This window comes from Herpailurus yagouaroundi, unplaced genomic scaffold, assembly GCF_014898765.1.
Source record: "Herpailurus yagouaroundi ecotype Mexico unplaced genomic scaffold, PumYag 182, whole genome shotgun sequence".
In the NCBI taxonomy this organism is placed as follows: Eukaryota; Metazoa; Chordata; class Mammalia; order Carnivora; family Felidae; genus Herpailurus; species Herpailurus yagouaroundi.
In genome coordinates this window covers 25,815,678-25,835,576 of record NW_024412413.1, presented here as the reverse complement: position 1 = coordinate 25,835,576, position 19,899 = coordinate 25,815,678, and the positions used below count along the sequence as shown (strand labels likewise).

The 19,899-nt window shown below is 35.3% G+C and overlaps 1 protein-coding gene across 12 annotated transcripts in view; it reads right to left on the bottom strand.

Moving 5' to 3' along the window:
* NR2C1 (nuclear receptor subfamily 2 group C member 1) overlaps positions 1-19,899 on the bottom strand; it is a 46,921-nt gene that overhangs the window by 7,008 nt on the left and 20,014 nt on the right. For all 12 annotated transcript variants that reach the window (XM_040491206.1, XM_040491201.1, XM_040491195.1 and 9 more), the window contains 6 exons: positions 19,422-19,569; positions 19,182-19,272; positions 15,783-15,967; positions 13,888-14,053; positions 7,318-7,439; positions 1,228-1,367 (listed from right to left, as the gene is read on the bottom strand). In XM_040491206.1, the coding sequence (XP_040347140.1) occupies positions 1,228-1,367; positions 7,318-7,439; positions 13,888-14,053; positions 15,783-15,967; positions 19,182-19,272; positions 19,422-19,569 (852 nt within the window). The remainder of the gene's footprint in view (positions 1-1,227; positions 1,368-7,317; positions 7,440-13,887; positions 14,054-15,782; positions 15,968-19,181; positions 19,273-19,421; positions 19,570-19,899) is intronic.

Here is a 19,899-nt window from a genome sequence, read left to right as displayed (position 1 = left end):
CTGCCCTCAAACAGGAAATGGAAGATGACTTAAAAATAATGTATGGGAATGCAAGCTGCTGCAGCCACTCTGGAAAAGAGTATGGAGGTTCCTCAAAAAACTAAAAATAGAACTACCCTACGACCCAGCAATTGCACTACTAGGCATTTATCCATGGGATACAGGTGTGCTGTTTTGAAGGGACACATGCACCCCCATGTTTATAGCAGAACTATCAACAACAGCCAAAGTAGGGAAAGAGCCCAAATGTCCATCGATGGATGAATGGATAAAGAAAATGTGGCATGCATATATATATATATATACACACACACACACACACACACACACACACACACAATGGAGTATTACTCTGCAATCAAAAAGAATGAAATCTTGCCATTTGCAACTATGTGGATGGAACTGGAGGGTATTATGCTAAGTGAAATTAGTCAGGGAAAGACAAAAACCATATGACTTCACTCATATGAGGACTTTAAGAGACAAAACAGATGAACATAAGGGAGGGGAAACAAAAATAATATAAAAACAGGGAGGGGGACAAAACAGAAGAGACTCATAAATATGGAGAACAAACTGAGGGTTACTGGAGGGATTGTGGGAGGGGGGATGGGCTAAATAGGTAAGGGGCACTAAGGAATCTACTCCTGAAATCATTGTTGCACTATATGCTAATTTGGATGTAAATTTTAAAAACTAAAAAATAAAAATTAAAAAACAAAAAGTACACACACACACAAGAGTTGGCACTCAAAAAAAATAACTAAATATAAATAATGTAAAACATGCTAAGGAAATATCACATGACTCCCAATTTGTAAATTATTCCTGAATTCGAAAAGCAGTTCTTCCCATTTGAGGATGGGGCACGCTTGTGGTTAGTCACAAGCCAACCTGAAGTTAAACATTTGTAAATCAATGACTGCCTATCTCCTCAAATAAATGAAAGCTGTAATCATCTTGGCATCAAGAAAAGGAAAGAGAGTCAAGATTGTTCTGGGACTGTTTAAGTGAGAGAATATATCCCAATGAATAATTTTGTTGTGCTGATTTGAAAATATTTTTGGGTGATTAATGGATGAATTTATCAAAATGTAGAAATTATCTCAAGCAAAAAGGGTGCTGGTACCTAAAACATTAATCAGATATTTAACTTCTACTTTATAAAACTGATGCTCTCCCCTCCTCTTATCTCCTAGAAAAGGAAATAAATAAAATGCTCCTTACCTTGCTGAAGGCTACCGTGAAGACAATTGACAAACGTTGCTAATATAGTTGCCACGTTCATCACTTGCCAGCACTGGGCAAGACCAAGAGTAAAAAGTTCATTCCAATACGCTTTCACCAAAGATATGCTATTTTCTTGCCTATTAAAACAAACACAACACATATCAGATATTAATATGTATTTTATAAACTTTACAACTGATTCATCTATTTAAAAATAAAATATTACTTAACTAAAATTATTCTAGAAGGACCAACTGGGCATGGACCTGGTCAATTCTGTCTTATATAATGAATAGCAACTGATGAGGAAGGCTTATAAATTTAAATATTAGCTAGCTTACTAATTAATCAGCCAGTTTATAAGAACAGTTGTAGGTAGTATTGCAAACTAAAAGTTAGGGCTTTAATCCCACATTTCATGGAAACAGATGGAATATAGATTATTTTAAAAAATACTAAAAGCAAAAGCATACATTTAAAAACTCTCCCAAGTTTTCTTTCGGTTTAAATTCAGGTAAGTGCTTTTTTTATGTAAGGGTAACTAAAATGATTTGATGATAGGTAAGCAACCAACTTCCTGGGAGAAATGGTTTGTTCTGTATGTTTCAGATAGGATATTAGTATCCCTATAAATGAGATACCTAGGGGTGCCTGCTCATGCTCTGTCTCTCTGTCTCTCAAAAATAAATAAATGTTAAAAAATTTTTTATTTTTAATTTAGTTTTATTTACTTAAAAACAAAATTTTTTTAGTATTTATTTATTTGTGAGAGAGAGACAGAGTGTGAGCGGGGGAGGAGCAGAGAGAGAGAGGGAGACAAAGAATCCGAAAGCAGGCTCCAGGCTCTGAACTGTCAGCACAGAGCCTGACGTGGGGCTCAAACTCACAAACCACAAGATCATAACCTGAGCCAAAGTTGGACGCTTACTGACTGAGCCACCCAGGTGCCCCCCAACTGCAACTTTTTTTTTTAAATGAGATAACGAGGATTTTACTAGGAATAATGAAAATAAGGTCCTTTCCTGAACTTCTGAATAAGAAATTTCAAGAGCATGAGGGAGTAGAAAAAAATATTGGAATAGAAGTCAACCAAGGTTTTTAAACCTACATCATCCACTGATTATCCATTTGAAATCTGGCTAATAAGATTCTCAGGTCTCAGCTGCTTAATTATATAAAATGAAGAGACACTGTATGTCCTATATACCCTGCTCAGTTACTACAAGATGCAAACTTAAGAGTTAGGTGAGTAGGGCATAAAATAAAGTATATGCCAGGTAGTATTCAAGGCACTGGAAAAATAGCAATACATAGGATGGATTAAGTCTGCCTCCACGAAAAAGATAAACATAGTAAAGAAATATTATTTCACATATTTTATATAAATGTTATACACACATGCATACAGTTATACACACATTAAGTTAGTTTCAGGTAATAAAAATTCTCCATTACTATAATAGGATGATGCATCAAAAAATGGGGAGTGTTCAGATAAGGTGGCTAGAGAAGGTCTGTCTGAAGGGCTGACATGTGAGTAGAGAAAGCTGGGAAAGAACTTAAAAAACAAAAACATGTAGGGCAGTGCCAATTTGTTTTGCAAATCAAAATTTATTTGAAAGTGAAGTTTAAATAAAAAGAAAATCAGTATTTTCAAATGTCCATATAAAAAATGATATAAAATTTCAATCTTAAAATCGAACAAAATAAAAGAGAACAAAATACTATTTTCATGTATCAGAAAACAAGGATAAAAATCCAGAATTGAGGAGGGTGTGAGAAAATAAGAATTCATTCTCACACAAGCACTGCTGATGTATTAACTGGCTCAACATCTTTTCGGGGGACAATTTAATAGTACCTATCTTTCAAAAAAATAGAACCTATTCTTCTATAGGTTCAGCAACCTCTTCGACTCAGCAACTCCTTTTGTAAGAACATATTTTACAGAACTACTCGAAGTAGGCAAAAGTATACATACAATGCAACAATGCTTATTGTAGCAGTGGATAGAATAACAAAGAAAACTAGCAAGAACCTAAATGTCTACTAATAAGGAATAAGTACGTAAATAATAAATCCTGTAAAAGGGAATACTAGGCAACCACTAAGAATAAATGTACATGTGTTGACATAGGAAGAAATCCATCATCTAAGTGTAAAAAGAAAGGCAAAGAATATGATATGTAAGTACGTATATGATTATTATTTCCGCACGGAAAAGATGCGGTAGGATGCCAAACTGTTAATATTGGGGTTAGTTATCTCTGGAGAATGAAATTTTACTTTATGTTTCTATACTCCAGTATTTATTTTTTTGTTCATTTATTGATTTTGAGAGAGGGAGAGAATCCCAACCTGACATGAGGCTTGATCTTGATCCCACGAACTATGACATTATGACCTGAGCTGAAATCAAGAGTCTGATGCTTAACCAACAGAGCTACCCAGGCACCCCCTCAAGTTTTATCTTTATTTATTTTTTAAATATTTATTTTGTGAGAGAGTGCATGTGGGGGAGGGGCAGAAAGACAGGGAGAGAATCCCAAGCAGGCTCTGTGCTCTCAGCAGAGCCCAATAGGGGGGTTGATCCCACATGCCATGTGGAGTTGGATGCTTAACTGACTGAGTCACCAAGTGCGCCTGACTCTGAAGTTTCCAAGAGGAACAGTTAACGAAAGTAATTAGTGGACACAAGAAAGGAAAATGAATACAGCCAACAGACCAAAAAAAAAAAAAAAAAAAAAATCAAAGCTCTTACTGGCCTGTGCTACACCTAGTACTAAGAAAGTACTTTGACATTGTCGTAGGAGATTCAGAGAAAAGGTTAAGGAGTAACTTTGTAGAGGGTGAGGAATAACAAAATTGTTTTGAATACCTTAAGGGAAAAATGATGAAAAGTGGCAATTGAGAAATAAGCCACATTATTTTGTTTCCAAAGGAAAAGTAAAAGAGCTAAATATGGAGATTAATTCTGCAAAGATATCTATATTTACATCTTCATCCAAAACAAAACCCAAAATATCCTTGTATTATAGTTAGCCATGCTTTTCAAATACGTTTTCAGAAAGTTCATTAGGAAAGGAAAACAGCAAGTCCTCTTTAAAAGGAAGGTTCCTGAAAGAACGATGGAAAATGAGCACTGATAATCTACTTTGCAGCAGTACTGCAAAGTACTGGGTCAGGTAATTTACATTCATCATTCTCAGCTAAGTAGCCTATCCAGCAAGAAAGCATTTCTGCTTCTGATTTACAGATGTAGAAATGGAGCTGTTAATTAAGTAGCAAAGCGAGCAGATAAATAAATCCAGCATTTGAACCCAGGTGTTCAGGTGTTCAAAGTCTATGTTTTTGTGTAATTCACAACAAATTTTAGCAAGTAAGATGCTAAAGTGCAATTTCACAGTAGACTCCCCATTTATAGCTAATATTTTGTGATGGTAAGGGCATGTTTGCTGTCAACTTTCTTCAGTTAAAAACAAATGATTATTATAATCATATAATAGTACCTATTTTCAAAACATCTTTCTTTTGAAAAGCAAAAGGAGCTGGACAGAATTAATGTATCAGGTACACCGAAAGCAATGCCCGTGTTGATAAATAAAAACACTAGGTTGCATAACAGTAAGTGGGTCAACTTCTTTTACAAATAGGTAGAGGTACTTGTCTCTAACTATTGTACTATACTGTTAAGTTCATTAAAATATGTACATAGTACTCATAATTAGAGATCAGATCATCGTTTACACTATTTATTTTGATAAAGTAACAGGACTTTGGAAGTCCCTTATGCCCGGGGCTAACATAACCATTTGTCTTCTTCACAAATAAACCCAAGGCATTGTACTTTACCTAGCAGCATTTGTTTGAAAGGAAGGCATGGTCCTTAGAGAAAAGTAGTCAGTGATAGGGCAATAGAGCTGGTTTTAAACCCCCAGCCATAGTAAACATTACTTTGTTTCAGTGGGATTTAAAAAGATTCAACTTTAAGGCTCAGCATTTAATGGAAGGTTTCTTGAGTTATTCAGCAAATAAAATCTCCTATAGCAAATAGTGATGGTTTAGAACTTTTGGTTATATGACAAGAATGTAGGTAGACGGGACTGCTGACAAATCTTGCCAAGTGCCCATAACTGAACCTATTACTGTGTAGTCATCTAAATTATGCAGACAGAAGTGAAAAACAACTGAATTCCTGTAAGTACTGAGACTTCAAATCTTGTAACAGAAAAGTAATATCCTTGTAAAGCATAAAGTACTATAAAATACAAACAGTATTAACCACCTACTGTTTAAGATTCTTGAAACTACTGTTCCCTTCCATTCAAGTAAGTTATCAACACAAACTCAACTTTTAGAAAATGATTAATGTTGCTTATCTGTTTCTGTCTGTATAATTAGGGCTTTGTTTCCAAATTTTGTGTCTATAAATAAAAATGCAACGAATGTCAGTTTCTAGGAGATTCAGAGTAGCGTTTATTACCACACAACAGGATTTTCCACAATTAGTACCTAGCCTTCTTCCATCTGATTAAATCAAATTACAAATTATCTAGATGCGTATAGTTAAGAGTTTCTGTAGCAATTAATGGCCTCAAATACTATACCAATGGTTAATTCTAATTGCAAGGAATCCTGTGGCTGTTACATTGAAACCAATTTTCAGTACAGGTCACAGGGAAATGTGGCTGCCAATATAAAATTGTATTATGATTGGAAATCTCAGGCTTTATTTTTGGTTTCTTTAACATTTGGAGAATGTTTCCATAGGATAATCAAACTTAATTTAACAGAAGTACTTAAGATCAACAGTGTTATAAGATCAATGGTGTTATGTGTAAATTTATATATTTTAATTTTTTGTTAAAAAAGACTGAAGTAATTCTGAAAACTCTGTTATTTTGAGAGAAAGGGCTAACAATAGTTTTAAAGGTTAAGCATTTAAATCCGGCTTTCAATCTATGTAATTGTATTAGTTAAGTACTGTGATTTAACTTATGGTATATCCAACACTAAATTATAAACCAAATTATGGTGGGGTTTCTATGTATGCTTTTTTTTTTTTAAATCTTTATTTATTTTTGAGAGAGAGCTTGTGAGCAGGGGAGGAGCAGAGAGAGAGAGGGAGACACAGAATTGGAAGCAGGCTCCAGGCTCCAAGCTGTCAGCACAGAGCCCGACGCGGGGCTCAAACTCATGAGATGTGAGATCATGACCTGAGCTGAAGTTGAACGCCCAAACGACTGAGCCACCCAGGTGCCCCTCTATGTATGTTTTTTAAAGTCATGACTGAGATATGCTTCTTAGTTATATTAAAAAATATTCTTTAAGAATAAAGGATGGGAAGTCATTGCTCCTATTTGGCAAATGGGAGAACAGATGTATAGGATATGAAAGTGTATTGTTTACGAAATCATATTGGTGAGTAAGGTCCTGTGACTAGAAAAACACTTTTTTAACTATGAGCCTATTTTTCCATGGTCTCTTTGTCTCCTCATACTAGTTACTTTAAAGCAATCTAAATAAGCCTGGCAAATTTTAGGTAATATTGATGGAATACAGATTATTGGTATGTTCCTCAGTGGTAGGTACTTCTAAATTATCAGAGTGGTACTATGGGGTTTACATTTTCTTCCCCTTCCCCACTTTTTGTAACCACAGCTGAAAAACAACTTTTTCTACTTTTAAACATATACACTGTGTGCAAGTTTCAGCTCCTTATTAACATGCCTGAGATGAACACTAAACAGGGGGTGGGAGGAGAACAACAGCCCAAGACATACCTACAGCCTCCCAATCTTCAGGTCAAAGATGGCCTATTTCAAATGCTGGCCATGATTTATCAGCTCCACTGCACACATTTCATTTGAATTATTAACTCAAATTATGAAACATGGATACCGTTCCTACATAAAAAATAATATAATACTAATTGCCATAATTTGTCATATAAATAACAAAACTTTAAGTTATAATGTTATACCATTTTCTTCCTTTAATGCAAATCCATCCAATAAAAAAGTTCTTGCTTAGTGTATATTTGTGCTATAAAACCACATTTATACTCAAGGACTTTAAAACACTTACCCTAGAGCCTGGAAGGAAGGAATCGAAAGTGCCCAATGCATTGATAAGAACAGCAGTCTGGAAGCAGACTCCCCAATGTAGTGCACATTCAGGTACTCAGGCATAGGAGAAGGCATGGTGAGCTAGCGTGAACAGGGACTGAGGTAAATGATCTTACGACAGTTCTAAATTATAATTTCTTTGAAAAATATAAACATATCACATAAGTTTGATATAGTCACCAAAGGCAAATCTTGAAATAATCCAAGTCACTGAATTTTACAGCTAAAAACAGGATTTAGAATGAGTAGATCATAGCTGCTAACAAAGCAATATTTAGACAAGCAGAATCCTACTTAATATCAATCGTGATATTCTCCGGTTGTGTTTTTATTAAAAAAATTTTTTTTAATGTTTATTTTTGAGAGAGAGGGACAGAGTGTGAGCAGGGGAGGGGCAGAGAGAGGGAGACACAGAATCCCAAGCAGGCTTCAGGCTCTGAGCTATCAGCACAGAGCCTGACATCTTGACGTGGAGCTCGAACTCATGAACCGCAAGATCATGACCTGAGCAGAAGTCGGACGCTTAACTGACTAAGCCACCCAGGCGCCCTTCTGGTTGCGTTTTTAAAAGTTACTTTCTGTCTTGGTCTAACAATGTGTGTTTTTTTTTTTTTCTCTTCCTTTATTAATAATGATATACCACAAATTCAGTTGAATGAGCAATCTTGTATGTTAAATATTCCTTTCATTCAGGCTGTGGGGAAAAACAAATTTAAATCTTACACAATCAGGAGAATAATAAGTGAACTGGGCCTGCTGGTGCCATCTGGGCAGTGCCTACTCCCAGATAAAGGGCAAGCTGTGACTCGAATTCCATACACTGAAAACATATGTCAGTTTGGGCTAAAGACTGCCTGCTCTATTTTTCAAAGAGCAGGTTCTGTGTGAAATCTCCCCACTTAATAACTACAGGTAAAACAAAATGTGTCTGTGGCTATAATATAGTCAGTTTGTACTGCTGACCTCAGGTAGTGATTTTATTTTATTTTTTAAAGTTTATTTATTTATGAGAGAGAGAAAGAGAGCGAGTGAGAGTGCATGAGCAGGGGAGGGGCACAGAGAAGAGGGAGAGAGAGAATCCCACGCAGGCCCTGCACTGATAGTGCATGACCTGAGCCAAAGTCAGATGCTTAACCAACTGAGCCACCCAGGTGCCCCTCAGGTAGTTATTTTAAATGCACGCCAACTGTAGAAAATAAAGATCCCACATTAAAACACTTCTAGGGGCGCCTGGGTGGCTCAGTCGGTTAGGCATCTGACTTCGGCTCAGGTCATGACCTCACGGTCTGTAAGTTCGAGCCCAGCGTCAGGCTCTGTGCTGGCAGCTCAGAGCCTGGAGCCTGCTTCAGATTCTGTGTCTCCCTCTCTCTCTGACCCTCCCCCATTCATGCTCTGTCTCTCTCTCTGTCTCAAAAATAAACGTTAAAAACACACACATTTAAAACACTTCTAAAAGTATTTTTGAAAATCTTGTTAAAGAGCACTTTTGGGGCTCCTGGGTCACTCAGTTGAGTGTCTGACTCTTGATCTTGATTCAGGTCATGATCTCACGGTTTGTGGGTTCAAGCCCCATGTCAGGTTCCGTGCTGACAGTACAGAGAATGCTTGGGATTCACTCTCTCCCTCTCTCTCTGCTCCTTCCCCACTAGGGCTCTCTCAAAATAAACTTAGAAAAAAAAAGAGCACTTTCACTGCTATAAATGAAATGTAATTTCACCCATAAGAAACACTAACCTAAATTTCTATTACTAAGGAAAATCCTCTATGCTATAGACAGTCTACTCTGTAGACAATTAAAATTAGTGAGATAAACTGAGATGTAATAGCATTGAAAAAAAATACCTCACAGACCTCTAAGTAGAAACAACTGTGAAACAGTCTCTAGATGACCCAATATATGTTAAAGAGAGAGGGACAGTGTGTGTGTGTGTGTGCACATACATACATATGTATATACACAAAGGACAGAAGGAAATCAACCACACACTTAACAGTGGCTACCTTGGCAGGGGTGGCGTAGGTGGATGTACCCATATGTATTTTTCTGGGGAATGGATATATAACTTTAATCAGATTCTCAAAGTTGTCTGTGATCACAAATGATCAAAAAGTTTTCATTAAAATGATATAAAAGTTCTCCATTTTTATAAAAATGTAAAAATATGAACGGCCTTTGTTTATTAGTATCAACAATTGTCTTACCTATTTATAAATGGTGCCAACTAATAAAACAAGAGAAATTAACAGTTGAAATTCTATGCATGGGAAGAATGAATTCATGTATGTATGTATGTATGCATGTCTGTCTGTCTGTATTTATTAAAAAAATATTTTAAAGTAATCTCTATACCCAACATGGGGCTCAAACTCACAACCTTGAGATCAAGAATTGCATGCTCCATTGACTGAGTCAGCCAGGAACCCCAAGAATATTTTTTAAATGCTTGAGAAATGTTTACTGGAGTAGTCAATTAAAATGCCATTATTTAAGACAATTCTTAAGAGAACTGTAGGCAAGTAGATATTAAATATTTTAAATGTAATTATTAGGATGCAACTGTTTCTACACATAAGTATATAAAACACAAACTGGGAACTATCATACCTTTTCAGAATTGCCCAAGGTGATTAGGGGGGGGGGGAGACCCAAAAAATTTAGGGGAATTACCAATGATTCCTAGTTTTGGGGGGGGAGGTGTAAGATGCAAAACAGTAATTGTTTAAACAAAACAAATAGATTAAAATCACTTTAAAAAAGGTAAAATAGTTACAGTATTAAAATTAGATATAAGGGCTAAAAGATACAGATGTACCTCGACTGATACAATAGTGGTGGTAATGTTGAGAATTTTCTGTGCTTTAATCAGAAAATTGAAATCATTTGCAATATAAACTAGAAGAATTCACTATTTAAAGTACTGCCATGTTGTGTCATAAAGAGAAGACATATCTTATATCTGTTTCACATACTTAATTTTCTTAAAGCAAGATATACCTCTAGCATTATGAATCAGTTATGGCTGAAGAAACAAGAATTTATTTGACAAGTCTTTTAAATTGCAAAGACAAAGATATCTTCCTCTATATAGAGAAGATAAGTTTCTACTACAAAGATGTTAAAGAGATTCCCAAAAATGCCTGTGAAATTTTAGGTTTATAAATGAATCATACACATTGAATTTATTCACATTTAATATATTGAGATGATTTTTAAAAGTGTTGACATCAACTAGGCTACTCATTTTAGAAGTTCCTTGTCTACAATTATCTTTCTAGTAGTTTCTGTAATTCTGATAATAGGCTAAATGATAGCTTTTAAAACATCGTTTGAATTGAGTTAGGAGATCTGAATTCTACTTCTCAGCAGTACTAATTAGTTGTGTGACCCTGGATTACACGTTATATTATAATTCAGCAACCACTCACTGAGATCTTGACAACCCCAAGATCAAGAGTCACATACTCTACCAAGTGAGCCAGCCAGGCACCCCAACTGAGATTTCATTGTGAGGTACGAAGTTAAGTGCTCAAGTCTCAATATAAGAATAAAATGGAAACAAAATGAGCTATAGAAAGGGCTAAAAAAGGGATGGCACGCCTAAGAAATGACAGGCAACAGAATCAGAATGTGGAACGTCCTAAAATGTCATGAGTTTGGCTCTCAAACGGGTAATGGGAAGCTAAAGAAGGCTTGCTGGGTAGCAGAGTAACATAACCGGATTGATTTTTAACACACATCACTTTGCTACCAGGGCACAGGACAAGATGAAGAGACTGGAAGCAGAAATATTACTGTAACAGTTTAAGTAAGAAATTTTAAAAGGCCTTGAAATATGGTGATAAAAATGAAGAGGAAGGGAGAAATTAAAACAAAAGAATAGTTAGGATTCAACTAGGGAATGGAGGGGAGTAGGATGGGGGGGGAGAATGATGATGACTCCTAAACATCAAACATGGTGACCAGAAGGATTGTGATTTTCATACTGAGATGATACAGAGCAGAGAACAGTTTTGAAAATCATCTACCTCTGCCTCACACACTTATTTCTAACTGCAAATTCTATCCACCTTGATTCTTTGTGTAATCACAATGCAAGAATCAAGAATAAAGTACACGAGGGGCGCCTGGGTGGCTTGGTCAGTTGGGCGTCCGACTTCGGCTCAGGTCATGATCTCACAGTCTGTGAGTTTGAGCCCCGCGTCAGGCTCTGTGCTGACAGCTCAGAGCCTGGAGCCTGTTTCAGATTCTGTGTCTCCCTCTCTCTCTGCCCCTCCCCTGTTCATGCTCTGTCTCTCTCTGTCTCAAAAATAAATAAAGTTAAAAAAAAAAAAAAAGAAAGAATAAAGTACACGAAATCACACCAAAAACTGAGTTTAATAAAAATGTTAAATATTTCTATAGTCTTAGATTCTCTGGAACCAAAATCCAAGTTGCATTATTAGACTATTTCTCCTTTCTGTTTTGATTGCTTTGACTAAGACTCTGAAAACCTCCAAATCGTTTTTCATTCACAAAATGACAATAAAAATCCGAACCTTCACAAGGGACTGTGGTCAAATTTAACAATGCACACATAAAAGCACGCTGCAAACTACACAGTACATAAAAATGCAAGTCAGGAACAAACTGTTACTTAGCCCAGATATTAAGAGATTAAGTGAGTTTCTGATTACAGATGTCAGGTTTTGAAACTCATGACCATAAAACCTCAATGAGAAAGCCAACCATGACAAAGTGCTGAGCTGGGAAGTGTGGGAAAATGGAAAATCTGCAAACAAGACTTTCACAAAGTCTGCAAACAAGAATCAGAGAAAAAAGGAGCTGTTTTTTGTCTGGGGAGCAAGAAATTTCACAGTGCTTATTCTGAGGATACTGAGCACAGCAGGTCAAAAACTGCACAGAAAAAAACCGATTCTGGAGAGAGGAAAAAAAAAGTTCTAATTTGCCTAATTTGTCTGTCCATATCAAATATTTGAAAGAAAAATTTTGAGGACCAACAACAGTAAAAAAAGGACTACTTCTACATTTCTATAAACTTTTTCCTTGTAATCTTCCTCCTTTTACCCACCCTTTCTTCCCATTTAAATCCAAAGGTAGAAAATAAAACTAAGATGACAAAAGCCAGGTATTTTATTTAGAATAAGAAAGAGCAATGGGGGGGCGGGGAGCTGGGTGGCTCAGTTGCTTAGGCATCAGATCCTTGATCTCAGCTCACTTCATTATCTCATGGTTTGTGAGATGGAGCTCCAAGTCAGGCTCTGTGCTGACAGCGTGGAGCCTGCTCTCTCTCTCTCTCAAAAAAAAAAAAAAAAGAGTAATGTGGAAAAAATCAGTTTTGCTTTGCTCCACCTTTGTCCATAGCTCCTACCATAATTTTTTAAGGATAGCATTGATTATTCCTATTGTAATTTTTAATAGTCCCCATAAAAAGTTTTTGTTTACAGTACAAATAAAGCATTTCTAATTTTTTTCATATAGATTATCTTTGGTAAAATTTTACATGAAGATTGGTTTCACTGATGTTTTACTGATTATATAAAGTTACAGCAATTATTAAGTCACTGTGAGTTTTCTCTGTGGCTATTTCTAACCAAATCAAATTTTATAAATGTAAATTTTAAAATATGCAGTTTTAGCCAATGGTAGATTTTTGTTATTTCTACCAGTCACACAAACATTTATTTGATAACTGTGTATATTTTCATTAGAAATCCATGGAAATTTATAATCTACAGTAAAGTTGGTAGCAATTTCTTTCAGATATTCCAGGACTTGCTATGACTGCTTTAAATCACTTTGCATATGATTTTCTAACAGTACTCATAGCTAGTAAAGATAAAGAATGGTTAAAATGGAGGGATCAAAACATCAAGATCTTAATGTAGGGCCTCAATGGTTAGTATTGCTATAGCTGTAGTCCCAACATTATTTGCATGACAAATCAAACACTACAAAATTATTTTCTAACATTCTACATGTATTGTTTCCATCCTACATGTATTTAGGAGAGTAAAAAAGGAACTACAAATGTACCTCCTCCAAAATGGTTAAAAGCCAAAAGTTAAAATGTGTTAACTAATTTTTACCTTCTTAAAATAATACTGAAAGCTAGCTAATTGGGGCAATACATAATAATGGAGTTCTCTCTGGGTCTTACATATGGCTTTGCACTAAAGTAGTAGGAGGTGGGCACTGAACAAAACCAGGGTATTCAATACATCATGAATGACAAATACTAGTGTTAACAACAACAGCAACATCCAAAATTTATGTCTAAATGTTCTAAAACCTAGCTCTTATAGACTTAAAATCATGAAACGATATTATAACCATGATTTATAAACAGGATGCTTTAATGAGCTATTATTTTATATAGTCAGATGTGTATGTTTTAGCTGCTATTCTGAATTTTATCAGGAATATTTCTGACTTTAAAAGCACAACAAATATACTTTGATTTTTGAAAGGAAGATTAAAATCAAAATGGTAACACAACATAAAAATTACATAAAAAATATATGGAAATACCCTGAAAGCTACGTGTGAATCGCTGAGAAGTGGCCCCTCTTTTTCGATGTAATTTATGTTTGAGTCTCCGGCAATTAGGTGTACGCTTCCTTCCATGCCTTCTACTGCGTTCTGACAGGCTGTGCTCTCTCCAGGATTCAATGCTTTTGCAAGAGTATCAAAAGCCCTGTAAGGAAACATCAGATCTGTGAGCTTGGCCAATCTCCACAATAAAATAAAAATTCTACATAAAATTCTGGAATTAAGATTTAGGCCTTAAAAAAATAGTTTAGAAAACAAACCTTTGGAGTAGCACTGAGTACTCTATTTCAGTGATAGCTATGACTGTCTCCAAAAGCAACAAATTAAACTTCAATATATATACTATTGAAAACTATATTAATGTATTATCAGAGAACTAAAGTCTTTAAGAAATCTTATGTAATTATGAGGAAAAACCCTTATACTTTGGTCTAAAAATATGCTTTTATGTTATATGTTATGTTATACATTTGATAGTACAAGATATTAGCCCGTTTACAGGACTTACAGAAGTTATTTAGAAAGAACAAGGGCAAGAACTTATGTCAACTTTACTATATTCTACACGACACAAAGTTAGATTTTATTTAAAAATTCAGAGAATATTTTAAAATTGTGTTAACACAGCTACATCTGAACTGTAAGAATTTGAGATTACGATGGCAAATAATGAACTAATGTTAGCAAATAATTACTTAAAATAGCCCTCCATATTTTTCAACGAGAGTCCTTTTAGAGTTTCTTAAGATTTCAGGTTCAACAAAGTACTTCTTGAGACTCTTAAGTGCAATTTCCTCAACATTTACATAACGAGCAGTGTAAAAAAGCCTGAAGAGATCTGGGTTCTACATCTCATGTATTAATATCAAGAGAATGAAAACCAGAATTCTGATACAAGTTTCCTGAAGCGTAACTTAAAATTGTAGTTTATTCAATGAAGTCATTTATTTATTTATTTTTAAGTAAGCTCCATGCCCAGCGTGGAGTTCAATGCAGGGCCTGAACTCACAACTCTGAGATCAAGACCTGAGTCACCCACGCACCCCTCAATCAAGTCTTTTAAATCTATTTTCATCATTAGAAAGTGGTGGGGAAAATGAACACGACTGCCTGGGGTAAGACAAATGTTTAAATACACAGAAAATAAAATAACTGAAATGTCAGACCCAGATTATCACCTTTAGTAAGAGAAAAATTCCTAAATTTTAGGATTACATTTCTAATCTTATAATATTCATTTACTGCTCATTATTTAGAATGCAACCTGCTAGATAACATTTTACACTGAATGTAGTTCATTCAGTTAAAACTTACTATGCTTTAAATTTTCTAAGTCTAAGAGAAATATCTGTTTTCTGAAACTTCTGTAAACAGTATTCAACATAAAAATATTGTGGGGTGCCTGGGGAGCTCAGTCCATTAAGTGCCCGACTCCCGTCTTCAGCTCAGGTCATGACCTCGTGGTTCGTGAGTCTGAGCCCCACATTGGGCTCCATGCTGACAGTGCGGAGCCTGCTTGGGATTCTCTCTCTCCTCTCTCTGCCTATCTCTTCCTCTCAAAATAAATAAATAGACTTGAAGAAAAACATAAAAATACTGTAAGAAATACTAATAATTAAGATCAAAACAGGGGCACCTGGGTGGCTCAGTCGGTTGGGCGTCCGACTTCGGCGCAGGTCATGATCTCACGGTCCGTGAGTTCGAGCCCCGCATCGGGCTCTGGGCTGACAGCTCAGAGCCTGGAGCCTGTTTCAGATTCTGTGTCTCCCTCTCTCTCTGACCCTCCCCTGCTCATGCTCTGTCTCTCTCTGTCTCAAAAATAAATAAATGTTAAAAAAAAAAAAATGTTTTTAAAAGATCAAAACAGACCTTACCTTGAAACATCACCATTAGTCTGCATTTCTTGATGAAATTCACACAAAGAGGTATCACCATTACTTAAGCTTTCAATCATAGATATTTCATTACTATTCTGAGAAAGATCTTTACTTTTTCCAAGGTTTGCTAATGATGTAACCACACTGGCCAATGTACTTAAGTCTCCCTGACATGATTCAGCCTTAAAAAAACAAAAAACAAAAAACAAACAAACAAAAAGATTAAAATCTGCAAACTGGTATTGGTGAACATTTGAGTCTGAAATACCCAATTCTAGATTATAAAGTGCCAAAAGTAAAGAACTCTAATTAAGATGAATGAAACCTAGAAAGTAAAACCAAAGAGCTTTGAGGTTTTAGAAACTTTTGAGGAAAATATAAATTTAAAAACATCAGGTACATTCCCTAGGAAATGTTTATACACAAAAATTACATTAAAACCAAAAACTGTACTTAATGACTAATCTATTCACATCAACAATCCCTTCCTCTGTAAAAGGATATTAGATGATCTTTTAAGTTCTTTTTAGTATTAAAATTCTGACAATTTCCAGAATTTAAACTATACAAACAAAAATTGTATAGAATGTATTAAAATTATTACTGAAAAGAGAAAAAAAAGTAATTGTATTATTGAACAGAATTCCTAGAATACCAACTATTACCAGCCACTTTGTTAAATGTGTTAAATACCAGGGACCAGGTAGGTGAAAAATGTCTTTACTAAGATAATATTGGCTTTTGGTATACATTGCATATTTTCCCATTTGTCTTTAGTTTTTATTTTTGTTAATGATGTATATATTGTTTATTCACTAATTAGCTATAATTATTTTGTCAAAAAGAATTTTCTTTCCTTAACTCTTTGACTATCCAGAGATGTAATTTCTGTACGAAAAGCAGGTAAGTGCTTGATTGTTCTTCCTTTTATCAATTTTTAGAGCAATGAATCAATGCCCTTAGTAACCTCTAGTGGTGACAGATGAATTTTAAGTATCATTTTAAATTCAGAGATTTTTATATATTTGCTCTGTTTAAATGCATTATTTTTTCCAATGTTCAAATTATCCCATCCTAACCTAATGAGAGTCCTTTCAATTGCCTTCTATGGCCTATTGACAGAATCCTTTAATGAAATTTTAATTCTTCTTTTATGATTTTTAGTTTTAGTGTTTTAATCCTAAGAAAAGACAGGTTTCCTTGATGTTTCATGTTATATCAATTCTTTATGTAAAATTGATTTTGGTGAACAGAATGACACAATTTTTGTGTTCCCTAAATTAATGAATGGTCCCAGAATCATTCAGAGTAACCTACCAGTTGCAGAGTTCTTAAATGGTTACTACTCATATATGTATTTTATTTAAACCTCAAAACAACCCTGTGAAATAGGAATCATCATCCCTTTATTACAGACAAGAAGAATTATCCATGGTCACTCCAGTCTGATGGAGAAGACTATGCTCTAACCATTGTTCCAGGCTTCTTAGAACATAAGTAAAAAGAGTTAACATTTTTAAGTGTTTTTTCAACTAAAACTTCAACAATTATACATTCTCTTGTATTTCATTACATGTCTATCGAGCTAGATTTTTAAGTTTTTGCCACTGAAGACTCTTAGGCAATGTGAAAAGACCTCATCTTGTGACTTGCCGGTTTTGAGACTGCTTGTCAGAAACTTCTCACAGAAGGTTGTTATTACAATTTTAATACAAAGACATACAGAGAAGTAGTGTCTGGGCAAATAGTAATTTCTCAACAAAACTTAGTTCCCTTCTTCTCCTAAAAGAGTTAATCATGTCAGTGCAATGGTAACTACCATCCTAAGCTTGAATCATGTGCACAAGGCTAAGTGCAAAATATATGGTAAAAGGCCAAATCTCTCCAGTCAATAACAACATGCTACAAACCCCAACCTGTAAGGTCGACACTCCTATTGGCCCTATTTTACAGATGAGGAAGGAAAGTAAAACACTGAGAGGTCAAATAACTTGCCCAAGGTTATGCACCTACTAAGTGGCAGATGAAATTTGATTCTAGAGCTCAAGTATGAAGAGTGCCTTTAAAGTATCAAATAATAAAGGGGCCCCTAGGTGGCTCAGTCAGTTAAGCGTCTGACTTTGGCTTAGGTTCTGATCTCCTGGCTTGTAGGTTGGAGCCCAGGTGTTGGGAGTCTGTGCTGACAGCAGGCAGCCTGGAGCCTGCTACGTACTGTCTCCCTCTCTCCGTGCCCCCTCCTGCGCTCAGGCCCTGAGCTCTCTCAAAAGTAAATGAATGTTTAAAAAAAATTTTTGATACTTTTTAGTATCAAACAACAAATGTATGATAAATCTGGCCATAATTAGGATGACCAGATCACATTACAGGCTGAGAGAAATACTAGTCGTAGGCTCCCTAAAATCTGTTTATAGACATGAGTCTTCAGGAGAAATTTTTGATTTTTGTTCTCAGAAGGGTTTCTGAACACTACAGAAACTCTACATGTTCCATCTAAATACACAAACTTTTTTTCCTTTAGACCTCTTGCTCAATAAAGAGGTGTCCCAACCTCTAAGAGAACCCAGATAACTTAGATATATAATGAGTGCTCTTGGACTTCTATTCCTACTCTTGACTCAAGTCAATGTTTTGAATAACGCGTGCTAGAAATTTCCCTTTACTTGAAATATTTTAAGTATTTTGTTACTATAAAATCTATAGGGCAACATAAAAGGAATATTACGAATTTTGTACTTAATATAAATTATTCTTCTGAGGCTTTCTATTTCAAGGTGAAAGAAGCCTAGAAGACTTTTGTCTGTCACTCTCACATTGAAGCTGTACTTGTCCTCTTGGAATAATGAACATTTCTACTGATAGTTATTCGTATACGAGGACCCACAAAATGGAGGCCATACTGGTCACAAATCTAAACCCAAGTCAGCATGCACATATAGGAAACACCTGTCAAGGAAACCTAACATACACCAATCATGATCTTGCAACTCTGCCAAGTTAGCTCTCCTCACCCTAGAAAACAAGACCCACTAGCCTTAGTAGGAAACCTTCAACTTCCTAGGCAATAAGGCCATTTCCACATTCTGCTTCTAATGCTCTGTAAAACTCATTCTTGTCCAAAATCCTTTGGCAAGAGTGCTCCACTGTTTATGAGGCACTGTGCTCTGCTGATCTATGGATTCTTTTGCCTTGAATAAAGGCATCAAACTTGTTCCTAAATTGTTTTAGTTTTGTCATTTGACACTATCAAATAGTTGATAATTTATGTTAAAAAAAAAATTTGTAATAGGGAATATTTAAGACCAGATCAACTGACCAAATTAATGGAAATTAAGAAAAGGAAAAAATATTAAAAGCTTAAAAAAAATTTAAGCTTTAAATTAATTGCACTACACACACCTTATCTGGTGTCATCAGCACAGTTGACTCAGTTTTTATTCCAGACTGGTGAATATTCACAAACATTCCTGAATCTAACAGTCCTGCTGACCTGTAACAAACAAGTATAAATTTTAGCCTTAGTTTCACTGGGAAGAAAAACAAATGACCAGCTACTTAATGTGGTTGTTTTGTGTGTGTGTGTGTGTGTGTGTGTGTGTGTGTGTTTGTTTTTTTTTTTTTTTTTTTTTTTTACTATACCTTGCAGTTTCACTATCTGTTACAAAAGTTGGAGTTGCAGCTAATGGGCTTCGAAGGTCTTTTCGGATGTAGATTTTTTCTGTTGAAGCGGCACAGTTGGAAGATTTTTCTCGAGATACTTCAATGGGTTTTCTTTCACACTGAACAGCTACAAAAATGCATTAAACTATTACATCACAATGCAGAATTTATAGGCAATTTTAAATGTAACCTTCCGGTCAGCAATTCTGCTCATGGGAGACAGTTACCATAACTGAACTCTAAAGACAATCATAATCTTTAGAAATTCTTTCCAAGCCCAACAAAGTTGCTTCAGAATAGTAATTTGCATCTCTCATTCTCTTTTCTCTTCCTGATCCAGCTGTGGTAGAAATGTAGAGAAACTCTTATTTTTTAAAAGCTCACTGTCAAGAAGGAAAAACTGAAGTCAGGAGTCTCTCACCTATCTATATGAGAGTTAAAAATATTTAATTAAAAA